This window comes from Hemiscyllium ocellatum (genome assembly GCF_020745735.1).
Source record: "Hemiscyllium ocellatum isolate sHemOce1 chromosome 27 unlocalized genomic scaffold, sHemOce1.pat.X.cur. SUPER_27_unloc_19, whole genome shotgun sequence".
Classification (NCBI taxonomy): Eukaryota; Metazoa; Chordata; class Chondrichthyes; order Orectolobiformes; family Hemiscylliidae; genus Hemiscyllium; species Hemiscyllium ocellatum.
The window spans coordinates 153,846-166,217 of record NW_026867486.1 but is presented as its reverse complement, the minus strand read 5'-3'; the positions used below and the strand labels follow the sequence as shown (position 1 = coordinate 166,217).

Genomic DNA, 12,372 nt, shown 5'->3' with positions numbered 1-12,372 from the left:
CCCCCAGTCCAGGAACTCCCCACATACGTTCAGGACACCACCCACACCCTCCACCTCCTCCAAGACTTCCGTTTCCCCAAACCCCAACGTCTCATTTTCACCATGGATATCCAATCCCTCTACACCTCCATCCGCCATGGCCAGGGCCTCCAAGCCCTCTGTTTCTTCCTCTCCCGAGGTCCCCAACAGTATCCTTCCACCGACACACTCATTCGTCTGGCCAAACTGGTCCTCACCCTTAACAATTTCTCCTTCGAATCCTCCCACCTCCTCCAGACCAAAGGGACAGCCATGGGCACCCGTATAGCCCCCAGTTATGCCTGTCTCTTTGTTGGCTACGTAAAACAGTCCACCTTCTACCACTCCCCACCTCTTCCTCTGTTACATTCATGACTGCATTGGCACCACCTCGTGCTCCCGCGAGGAAGTTGAGCAATTCATCAACTTCACCAACACATTCCACCCTGACCTTAAATTTCCCTGGACCATCTGACACCTCCCTCCCCTTCCTGGACCTCTCCATCTCCATTAATAATGACCGACTTGACACTGGTATTTTATAAACCCACAGACTTCCACAGCTACCTGGATTACATCTCTTCCCACCCTACCTCCTGCAAAAATGCCATCCCGTATTCCCAATTCCTTTGCCTCTGCCGTATCTGTTCCCAGGAGGGCCAGTTCCACCACAGAACACACCAGATGGCCTCCTTCTACAGATACCGCAATTTCCCTTCCCACGTGGTTAAAGATGCCCTCCAAAGCATCTTTTCCACATCCCACACCGCCGCCCTCAGAGCCCACCCCTCCAACCGTAACAAGGGCAGAACGCCCCTGGTGCTCACCTTCCCTCCTACCAACCTTCGCATAAACCAAATCATCTGCTGACATTTCTGCCACCTTCAAACGCACCCCACACGAGGGATATATTTCCCTCCCCATCCCTTTCCACCTTCCGCAAAGACCGTTCCCTCTGTGACTCCCTGGTCAGGTTCATGCCCCCCTACAACCCACCCTCCCATCCTGGCACCTTCCCCTGCCACCGCAGGAATTGCAAAACCTGCGCCCACACCTCCTTCCTCACCTCCATCCAAGGCCCTAAAGGAGCCTTCCACACCCATCAAAGCTTTTCCTGCACATCCACCAATATCATTTATTGTATCCATCGCTCCCGATGCGGTCTCCTGTACATTGGGGAGACTGGACGCCTCCTAGCAGAGCGCTTTAGGGAACATCTCTGGGACACCCACACCAATCAACCACACCGCCCTGTGGCCCAACATTTGAACTCCCTCTCGCACTCTGCCGAGGACATGGAGGTCCTGGGCCTCCTTCGCCGCCGCTCCCTCCCCACCAGACGCCTGGAGGAAGAACGCCTCATCTTCCGCCTCGGAACACTTCAACCCCAGGGCATTAATGTGGACTTCAACAGCTTCCTCATTTCCCATTACCCCACCTCACCCCATTCTAAACTTCCAGCTCAGCACTGTCCCCTGACTTGTCGTACCTGCCTATCTTCTTTTCCACCCATCCACTCCACCACCCCTCCCCCCATACCTATCACCTTCTTCCCACCCCCACTCACCTATTGTACTCTATGCTACTTTCTCCACACCCCCACCCTACTCTCATTTATCTCTTCACCCTTCAGGATCTCTGCCTGTATTTCTGATGAAGGGCTTTTGCCCGAAATGTCAATTTTCCTGCTCCTTGGATGCTGCCTGAACTGCTGTGCTTTTCCAGCACTATTCTAATCTAGGCTCTGGTTTCCAGGGTCTGCAGTCATTGTTTTTACCGGGAGGAGACAGTGAGACAGGGGAGGATTGGAAACCGCAGGAGGAGGGAGACTGGGGAGTTTATAAACTCCGAGGGGAGGCCTGAGGCCGCGAATAAAAGCTCCACAGGCCCAGTGTTTACTTTGTTTGGGGAAGGACCTCTGGGGGCAACCGGTCTCTATATTCGTGAGGGTAAGACGCATGTTGTCTTGGGGCAGGGAGCGCGGGCATTCTTCTTGGTGAGGGCACCATCAGCTATCATTTCTGGGAGAGAATTCCAACTTTGTGGCAGCCTTTGTGTCAACTAGAATTTTCTCATTCTGGATGTAAGTTGGCTCGCTGAGCTGGAAGGTCATTTTCAAATGTTTCATCACCATACTAGATAACATCGTTAGTGAGTCTAGTGGAGCGCTGGTACTATGTCCTGCTTTCTATTTATGTCTTTTGGTTTTTTAGGGTGGGTGATATCATTTACATTCTTTTTCTCAGAGCATGGTAGATGAGGTCCAAAGCAAAAACTTTCCAGTTGGAATGTCATGCTTCTAGGAATTCTTGTGTGTGTTTCTGGTTGGTTTATAGGACGGTGGCTTGTCATTGGATGGATGTATGGTCCCAGTCAACATGGTGTCCTCCGTTGTCTGTCTGTAAAGATATTAGTGATAGTGCATCATGTGTTTTTGTGGATAGTTAATGTTCATATATCCTTGTGGCTAGTTTTATACCTGTTTGTTAGATGTAGTGTTTAGTACAGTCTTGGAATCCCTATGTGTGGAAATATGCCCTTCGGCCCAACAACCCCATACTGACCCTGTAGAGAGTATGCCAGCCAAGCCCATTCCTCTACAATTACCCCGACTTAAGCACCATTGTGGGCAATTTTAGCATGGTCAATTCACTTAGCCTGAATTTCTTTGGATTGTGGGAGGAAACCGGAGCACCCAGAGGAAACCAACACAGACACGGGGAGATTGTGCATACGCCACACAGACAGTAGCCCCAGAATGAGATTGAACCTGGGTCTCTGGCGCTGTGAGGCAGCAGTGCTAACCACTGAGCCACCGTGCCGCTCCCTTCTATTTCAACTGTCTTTCAACTTTAAACACATTCATCACAGTCTTCCCAGAGGACTGTTCTCTCTCATTAGAGATGGCTGGTGGTGGTTTATCTTGAGGGTCACCACACCTCAGCTGAGGGGAAAGGCCGAGAAGGAGATCCTCACATTTCTCCAACTTGGGTGATACATAATGTGAAGTACCTTGGTATACTTTTGTTGAAATGTTATCATCCGTATTAGCTGTTGCTGTTGCTGTCATTTATTGGCAAGACTCATGTCAAGTGAAACAATTTTAGCAAGAAATTGTCAACTGGCAGAGCTCCCCCACCCAATGCCAAAGAAGTGATTGCCTTTGTCGATGAAAGAAAATTGGCAAAGAAAAAGAAATTTAAGTGTCATGTACCTTTAGAAAGAGTGGAAGGGTTGATGTTGCAAAATAAATGAAAACAACATTTATGAAGTGGAGCAACAAACTAAATTAACAACGTTGGTTTCTTTTCACATAACTGCACTACTGCAAATGTCTGTTTTATGGGAAAATGTTATGTACTCAAATATGTTCTTATTTTGTAAAGAGTCAGGTCAATAGGTTTAATTTTGTCAATAGTGATCAGTAAGATCTTGATTTATACAGCATCTATGTGAAATGCACTGGTAGTTAATATTTGATCGAGTAAGTCTCCACTGACCACCACAAGAACAAAGTTATCCCTGTCTGAACTGTCAGAAAAGATGTGCTTTCTTCACAAATTTTGCCTTCTTGATGTGTTTGTATGTCTTGCAATATTTGATTTTAAAATATGTAATTTACAATGAAAATGAATTGTTTGTGCTTTTTAATGTTGATTTTAAGGTATGCTGATAAGAAACTATGTATGCATTTAGGCCGTCTAAAAATAGAATGCTTTTCATACTCAAAGTTGCTGTGCAAACAAAACACGATTTGGGAGGTGATGGTTGTTCCCTATCTCAAAGCCAATATAAATAATACCTGTGGTGTCAACACATGCAACCACTGCCTTTCACTCTTTTTTATGGAAATCATTGGGAATTTAACAGATACACTACTGCAGCAGAATCTGTGCACATTACATCGGGCTTCCCATCAGGATGCCATAACAAAACTCAACCTAATTTGGGGAGTTGGGGAAAGTGAAAAATAACTGAATCTCTAGTATATACCCTGTGGTTAAAGAGCACTACAACAGTATTGTACGGACATGTCAGCTGACTTGCTGAGACCTAACTTTACTCTACGACACCTTGATTGGCTTGAGTTGTCGCTTGAGTTGTTGCATGTAAAACGAAACATTATGGAGTAAAGACATTTTTGAGACTGAAAATGTTTTATTTGGCCTTCAGCAGTCACACCTACACTTTTACCATATACTTTGCTTATTTTGATTTAACTTGATGGTATGTAACCTCAGTTGCTAAACAACCCTCAGTGGAACCTCAAGTGTTATTTGTGATCCAATTCAAAAGCCAACTTCCTCCAAATACAAAATGTTGCTGACTACAAAGAAAAATCATACAAAAGCTTTTATCAACTCCCCAGATTGATTTACCGCAAGAAATAGCAGTATTGGCCATTCTGCTCCATTATTCAGTGAGATCATGTCTGATCTGATAACCCTCAATTCCATTTTCCTGCCTTTCCCCCCAAATCCTTGATTCCTTCCTGATCTTCCTTTGACACCTTCAATTTTTCAGAAGTTTAACTTATCTAGAACTTCCAAGACTGAGACACTTGGACACACAGTACCAACATCAGTCCTTGTTAATTGTTCTTGCTTCTGCGCCACAGAAAATTGTTTTCTGGATCCTTGTTTGAGTCTACAAACTGCTCAATAAGCTCAAACAACCCTGTTCTGTTCTAATGAGCCAATATCTCTGACAGCTCCATTTCAATGAAATTGAAAAAGCTTCCTATCACCCATTCGGGCCAGGATTAAAGATGATTCTCATTTTCCTAAATACTTGGAATCGATTTAATTGATTTTAAACAAACAAGTTCTGACAGATGTTCGGATTCGTTTGAGAAGTTTAGCAGAATTGTTTTTCTCAGATGGGGCAATGAAACTTCTTTAGATTGTTTCCACTATTGGAGGTCTACCTCCAGTTCTTTTGTTTTAGCACATTATAATGATCTTCTGAACTAGTTTTATTTCATTATATCCATCCCTTCAAACAAACCAATTCTTCCCATAAGTAAATTCATCCATCTCCAGCACATTCTAGGTGATATGTTTCCTTAAATTCCATTAAAATGTCCTACCTCTTTCCTTAAATCTACTCCCCCTAGTTGCTGAAGCCATCCACCAAGGGGAAAAGTTTCTTCCTATCTAGACCCTAAGTGTCTTATCTGTACACTCCAAACAGGTCCTCACCCAGCCTTCTCTGCTCTAAGGAAAATACCCTCAGCCGATCTAATCATTCTCATAGCTGAAACTCACCAACATGCACCACCCTGGGTTAGTATTCCCTTCTGCACCCTTTCTAGTGCCATCACATTCTTCTAATAATGTGACGACCAGATCCACTACTCCAGCTGTGGCCCAACTAATGCCTTGTACAGTTCCATCATGATCTCCTGGCTGTCATGTTCAATGCCTTAACTTTTAAGGGCAAGTATTTCATATGCCGCCTTAACCATATCATCCACATGTCCTGTTGCCTTCAAGAATCTATGAACACACATACCTTTCTCTGATCTTCAGTACATTCTAAGTTCTTGCGATTCATCATGTACTCCCTTGCCTGTTGATCCTCCTGAAATGTATCATCTCGATCTTTTCAGGATTGAACTCCATCTGCCAATGTTCTGCTCATCTGACCAACTCATCTTTATTGCCCTGTAGTCTAAAACTTTCCTCCTTGCCATATATTAGTGTGGGTTCTGAATTTCTATTGGGCCTGATTTATTGAGGTTGCATTGTGTTTATTTTGTGGGCATAGTTTTAGAAAATTAGGAGGATACTTGGATCCAGTATCTGTTTATACCCAAAGAAGAAACTCAAACCAGATTTTTTTTTAATCCAATGTTTTCCCTGGTAACATTTTCACAACGTCTTCAATTTCCGCAACACCCTTTGCTTAACTTAAACTATGTTCAAATCAAGATATTACTGAATGGAGATCATAACTACTTGTACTTTTAAATCTGTCTCAAGCAATGCTGCAAATTAGGTAATCTTGCATGATTATTTTATAACTGTGCTCAAAACCTTTTTTAAAAAGTGACCGGATGAAGATTGAAGTTGACTGAACTGCTTTCTTCATTTTATAATATAACGTTGACTCTCCTGCTTCTTGGATGCTGCCTGATCTGATGCACTTTTCCAGCAACACATTTTCAGCAATTTGTAAATAACATTTGTCTTTTTTCAGGTTCATTAGCTGCTGCTTAAGTGTGTTGGTAGGTTTGTGGGCTACCATGATGTGGAGAGGTTTGAGTTGTCTGGACATCCATTTCACAGATGTCTTTGATGTAAGGTAATGTGGCTAGTGTTTCTGCGCATGTGTCTGCTTGTTTGACTTTGTTGAGAAATCAGCGGACAGGGTTTATTGAGTACCCGTTCTTCTTGAATATGCTGTATAAGTATTTATCTTCTGCTCTTCATAGTTCCTGGGTGGTGCAATGTGTAGTGGCTCGTTGAAATAGTGTCCTGATGCAGATTTGTTTGGGATGATTTGCTTCTGCATTAGGTACTAGGGGCTGTGTATGTTGTTTTCCTGTAGACGTTAGTCTGAAGTTCCCTATTGACTATTCGCTCTCCTGACATCTAGGAATGGCACTTTGTTGTTCTCTTTTGTGAATTTTATGCCAGTAAGGATATTGTTGATGGTGTTGTAGGTTTCCTCTAATCTGTTTCATTATGTGATGACAAAGGTGTCATCACTGTGGCGGACCCAAAATTTGGGTTGGAGTGTTGGGAGGACTGTTTGTTCAAGTCTCTGCATTATTGCTTCTGCTAGGAACCTTGATATTGGTGGTCTCATGGGTGTTCAGTTGATTTGTTTGTTTGGCTTGTTATTGAATGTGAAGTAGGTGATAAGATATGGGTCCACAAGCTTGACAGTGTTATCTTTTTGCAGATGAAGTTGGTGCTGTTTGGTGTTTGTCTTTGGTTTTTCTCGTAGTGTAGTCAGTGTTTCTTTGGCCACGTTGATGTTCATGGATGTGAACAGGGCTGGATGTCAAAGGACAGTATTATTTCATCCTCTTCTACCTTGTGTATTTGGTGTTCAGGAATTCTTGGGTGGAGTGAATGGAGTGGCGTGAATCTTCTACTCAGTGTTTTTGTCTTCAGTGGAGTTCTTTGACTAGTCTGTATACTGGTGTTCCAGGTAGTGAGACTGTGGGCCTGAGGGGGGCTCCTGGTTTGAAGAGGAGAACAACAAAGTGCCATTCCTAGATGTCACAGTAGAGCGAACAGTTAAGGGGAACTTCAAACTAGCGTCTACAGGAAACAATACACACGGACCAAATACTTAACTACAGAAGCAATCATCCCAACACCCACAAACAAAGCTGCATCAGGAGATTAATTCAACAAGCCACCATACATTGCAGCACAGAGGAACTGCGATGGACAGAAGAGAAATACGTATACGTACTCGAGAAGAATGGGTAGCAATAAACCCAGTGCGCCAATTTCTCATTGATGCTTCCAAGCTGACCCTCAAATTTGGTTTGTCCCTGCATTCTTTCCTGGTTGTCTTTTGTGGGTTTTGAAAACTTTCCCAATCCTCTGACTGAGGATAAGAGTTGGGAAGTTATGTTGTGGCTGATAGGACATTGGGTAGACCACTTGGAATATTGTGTGTAATTCTGGTCTCGCTCCTATCAGAATGATGTTGTGAAACTTGAAAGGGTTCAGAACACATTTAAAACGATGTTGTCAGGGTTTGAGCTGAATGGGCTGGGCTGTTTTTCCTTGTGCACCAGAGGCTGAGGAGTGACTGAGAGTCACTAATAAAATCATGAGAGGCATGGATAGGGTAAATAGACAAGGACATTTCCCTGGGTGAGAGAGTCCAGAACCAAAGGGCAAAAGGTTTAGAGTGGAGGAGGGCAAGATTTGAAAGGGTCCTAAGGAGTAACCTTTTCATGCAGAGAGTGGTGTGTGGAAGGAATGAGCTGCCAGAGGAAGTGGTGGATGTTGATACAGCTATGACATTTAAAAGGCATCTGGATAGGTATTTGAATAGGAAAGGTTTAAAGGGATATGGGTAAGTGCTGGCAAATGGGACTAGATGAGGCCAGGATATCTGGATGGCCCGAAGGGGCTGTTCTGTGCTGTAAATCTGACTCTGGCTTGCCACTACCATTTGCCACGTCCGTATGTTTAGTTTCTCGCGGGTTGTCTGTGTCAATGTCTTGATGTCTCATTCCACCCACCACATACCACCACCACCCACCACAGGGACGATAACCAATTCATGTCTGTCTTTTTTTATCAAGAAGCTGTATTGCAGGTTCAACCTGAATTTGCACTTCTTTTGCTTCCCAAAATCAGACTTGCTCACTCTCAGCAATATCCTGAAAGGTATTAACTTTCACGTGGTGTTATCCAAAATTCGCAGATGTCAGTCCTGACGTTTTTGCTTTTTATGTCCCTGTAAGATCCGGAATCAGCAACTTCAGGAGAATTAGTTTGAGCGGAGTGAGAATAGAGGAAGAGAGAGAGAGAGAGAGTGGGATGCTTTCAATTTTGTGGAACAGCAAAAGAAATAAATGTTCTGCAGAAAGTGGAGTAGCTTGTTCTGAATTTCTACCCTGGACTGACCGTGATGACTTTTGTAATCTCTTTTTCCAGAGTATCTGAAGACTGAAGTTTAAAAATCAACAGATGAAGGGCCTATGCCTGAATTGTCGATTCTCCTGCTGTTTGGATGCTGCCTGACCTGCTGTGCTGTTCCAGAACCGCACTTTTCAACTCCTCTCCAGCATCTGCAGTCCCCACTTTCACATCAATGTCTGACAGTCACTCAATCCATCAGGACCTCAACGATTTTCAACTATGATTCTGTGAGAAGGAGCAAAACATTTTGGTTCCTGTTTCAGACCATTTTCAGCATCAGCGGGACTGAATGAGAGTCTCTACTGTTACAGCACACTGTGTGTAAAGCCTGAAACAGTTATACGGCCAGGAAAGAGGAATTTACTGTGGGCAGGGGCCATACATGGGGATGTAGCTGCGGCCATGGTGAAACCAGAGGAATCCCACACTGTGGAGAAACCGTGGAAGTGTTGCGACTGCGGGAGAGGCTTCCATGCCCCATCTGTCCTGGAGATTCATCGGCGAAGTCACACCGGGGAGAGGCCATTCTCCTGCCCCGAGTGCGGGAAAGGCTTTACCTGCTCCTCCCGCCTGCTGGACCACCGCCGAGTACACACTGGGGTGAAGCCATTCTCCTGCCCTGAGTGTGGGAAGGGCTTCACCTACTCCTCCCACCTGGTGGCCCACCAGCGCGTCCACGCTGGGGAAAGGCCCTTCCCCTGCTCTGAGTGTGGGAAGGCCTTCAGCATATCCTCGGACCTGCTGAAGCACCAACGGGTCCACAGAGGGGAGAGGCCATTCAGCTGCCCTGAGTGCGGGAAGGCCTTCAGTGATTCCTCTACCCTGCTGAGGCACCAGTGGGTCCACATCGGGAAAAGGCCGTTCTCGTGCCCTGAGTGCAGGAAGGGCTTCACCCGCTCTTCCGCTCTGCTGACCCATCTGCGAGTCCACACGGGTGAGAAGCCCTTTACCTGCCCCGAGTGCAGGAGGGCCTTCAGCAGGTCTTCCCACCTGCTGAGGCACCAGCGAGTCCACACTGGGGAGAGGCCGTACTCCTGCCTTCAGTGCGGAAAGTGCTTTACCCAGCCCTCCAACCTGCTGACCCACCAGCGGATCCACACCCGCGAGAGACCGTTCTCCTGCCCCGAGTGCGGGAAGGGTTTTGCTGTTTCCTCTAACCTCGTGGCCCACCGGCGGGTCCACACGGGGGAGAGGCCATTCAGTTGTCCCGAGTGCGGGAAGGCCTTCAGCAATTCCTCTGCCCTGCTTAGGCACCAGCGTGTCCACACCGGAGAGAAGCCGTTCTCCTGCCCAGAGTGCGGGAAGGGCTTTACCCGCTCCTCCACACTACTGACCCACCAGCGGGTCCACACAGGGGAGAGGCCATTCAGCTGCCCCGAGTGCAGGAAGGCCTTCAGCGATTCCTCTGCTCTGCTGAAGCACCAGCGAGTCCACACCGGGGAGAGGCCCTTCAGCTGCCCTGAGTGCGGGAAGAGGTTTACGTTTTCCCGCAATTTGCGGAAGCACCAACAGGGGCACCAGCGCTCACAACAGTCAGATTCCACAGCTAACACTGCTGTGAGTTCCCCCCAGGACTGATTCTCCTGACAGTGGGTGCAGTGGGAGAGTTGGTGCACTGTATTTGTTTTCCGTTGGACTGCAACCCCACGGTGGCTCAGGGGTGGCATGGTGACTCAGTGATTAGCACTGCTGCCTCATGGCACCAGGAACCAAGGATCAATTCCACCCTTGGGGCAACTGTCTGTGTGGAGTTTGTGGAGGGTAGGAGAATGGATGAGATAAGAAACCGCTGCCTTTCTTGAGACAAGTCTCCCGGAGAGAACTTGCTGACTGATTGTCTGATCTACTGATCCTCACAGTGCCCCATTGCCCTCAGTTAACTGGAGGAGGTCCACACAGATGTACCGAAGCCCCTCTTTGGACTGTGGAAGGAAACCTGTGCAGACAGGGAAAACATGCAAACTCCACACAGACAGTTACCTGAGGCTGGAATTGAACTTGGGTCCCTTATGCTGTGAGGTAGCAATGCATAGCAGTGTGCTATCCCAATATGTTATAAAATTTGAATAAACCTACTAAGTTGGAAATGTGTCCATAACAAGAACTTAGTGTAAATGTTTGGAAGCAAAAGTCCATCGGAATTGTCTTTGGGACGGATCCAAAACTAACTTCATTAATGATTGAAAATACTTTGATCTCTGGAACTGTCTGCCAGAGAGTGTGTTGGAGTCAGATTCAATTACGGTATTCAAAGTGGAGGTGGATCATTAAACTGAAAAGGAAAGCAATTGCAGTGTTCAGTGAAGAATAGTACAAGGTACTGTAGTGGATTTCAGAATATGAGTTTCCTGATTGGGGCTGTTCACTCACTCCTGTTACCATTTCAGGTTGCTGATTTTTCGTCAGCATCCTGCACATGTTGGGATTTTTTCTCCTTTCTAGTATCTACTTGAGTGACTCAGTGACAAATCTAGTTTATGAATTGTTCCTATGATATTCACAGTGCTATATAAATTGTTGTGGGTCACAATGTGTCCAAGTGAGGAAAAACAAACTGTTCATCTTAAATATTTATTTTTAAACAATGGAAATAAAATTAATGTTTGGAAAACACACAACTTGCTGTGTAGTAAGATCATCAAAATTACGAATGGGAGTAAGTAATTGACCATTGAGCTGCTCTGTCTTTCATTTATCTAAATTCTCTTTCCTGCACTTGTTTTTTTCATGACTTCATCTGCTGAAGTGACTACACTCCAAAAGCTTGTGATTTCAACATAGAACTAGGAGCAAGAGTCGGCCTTCCGGCCCTTCGAGTAAAAAATGAGGTCTGCAGATGCTGGAGATCACAGTTGAAAATGTGTTGCTGGTTAAAGCTCAGCAGGTCAGGCAGCATCCAAGGAATAGGAAATTCGACGTTTCGGGCATGAAGGGCTTATGCCCGAAACGTCCAATTTCCTATTCCTTGGATGCTGCCTGACCTGCTGTGCTTTAACCAGCAACTCACTTCCGGCCCTTCGAGTCTGCTTCACCACTCAATAAAATCATGACTAATCTTTTCGTGGACTATACTCCACTTACCTGCGTTTTCACCATATCCCTTAATTCTTTCATTTTTTTCAAAAACGTATCTACTGCTTCTAGTGATTGCTGAAGTAATGTCAAATCCTTCCCTGGGTAAGGAATTCCATAGATGAACAACCCTCTGGGTGACGAAGTTTCTTCTCAGTTCAGTTTTAAACCTGCTACCTCTAATCTTGAGGCCACGCGGTCATATCATAGTCTCACCTACCAGTGCAGCATCCTATTTCTATTTCTTTCATGATATATTTCTGTAAGATCTTCCAAACAACCTGCTGGACTATAACATGATGTCATGTGACGTATGACTAAAAAATTTCTTATTACGTATCCTCAGAGCAGTGAGATTTCAGGGCTCGAAGATTGGGACACTACCACTGCGCCATAAAATAAAACCCTCTGCAGCAAATAGGTCCTCTTCTATTGAATGAATGGGGAGAGGTTTCTTCTCAACATGGGATACAAATATTATACCTTCAGAGCCCATTACACTAAATTGAGTCCTCTTCGGTTGAATGAATGGATGTGGAGATGCCACAGTTGAAATCGTTAAAAATCACATCCTCCCCCTGAATATGTGACACTACCGCTATAGCCCCAGAGCCCGTTGCAGTAAATTGGGTCAGCTGCTGTTGAATGAATGAACGGGAATGAA

The 12,372-nt window shown here is 45.4% G+C and overlaps 2 protein-coding genes across 2 annotated transcripts in view; both read left to right on the top strand.

Annotated features, from left to right (window-relative positions):
• Positions 1-10,723, top strand: part of LOC132807614 (zinc finger protein 271-like) — a 34,201-nt gene extending 23,478 nt beyond the window's left edge. Inside the window, exon 6 of the mRNA XM_060821667.1 lies at positions 8,877-10,723. Coding sequence (XP_060677650.1) covers positions 8,877-10,214 — 1,338 coding nt within the window. The 3' untranslated portion in view covers positions 10,215-10,723. The remainder of the gene's footprint in view (positions 1-8,876) is intronic.
• The window catches only part of LOC132807601 (zinc finger protein 239-like), a 42,988-nt gene that overhangs the window by 267 nt on the left and 30,349 nt on the right, over positions 1-12,372 (top strand). The gene's annotated exons all lie outside the window — the stretch shown is intronic.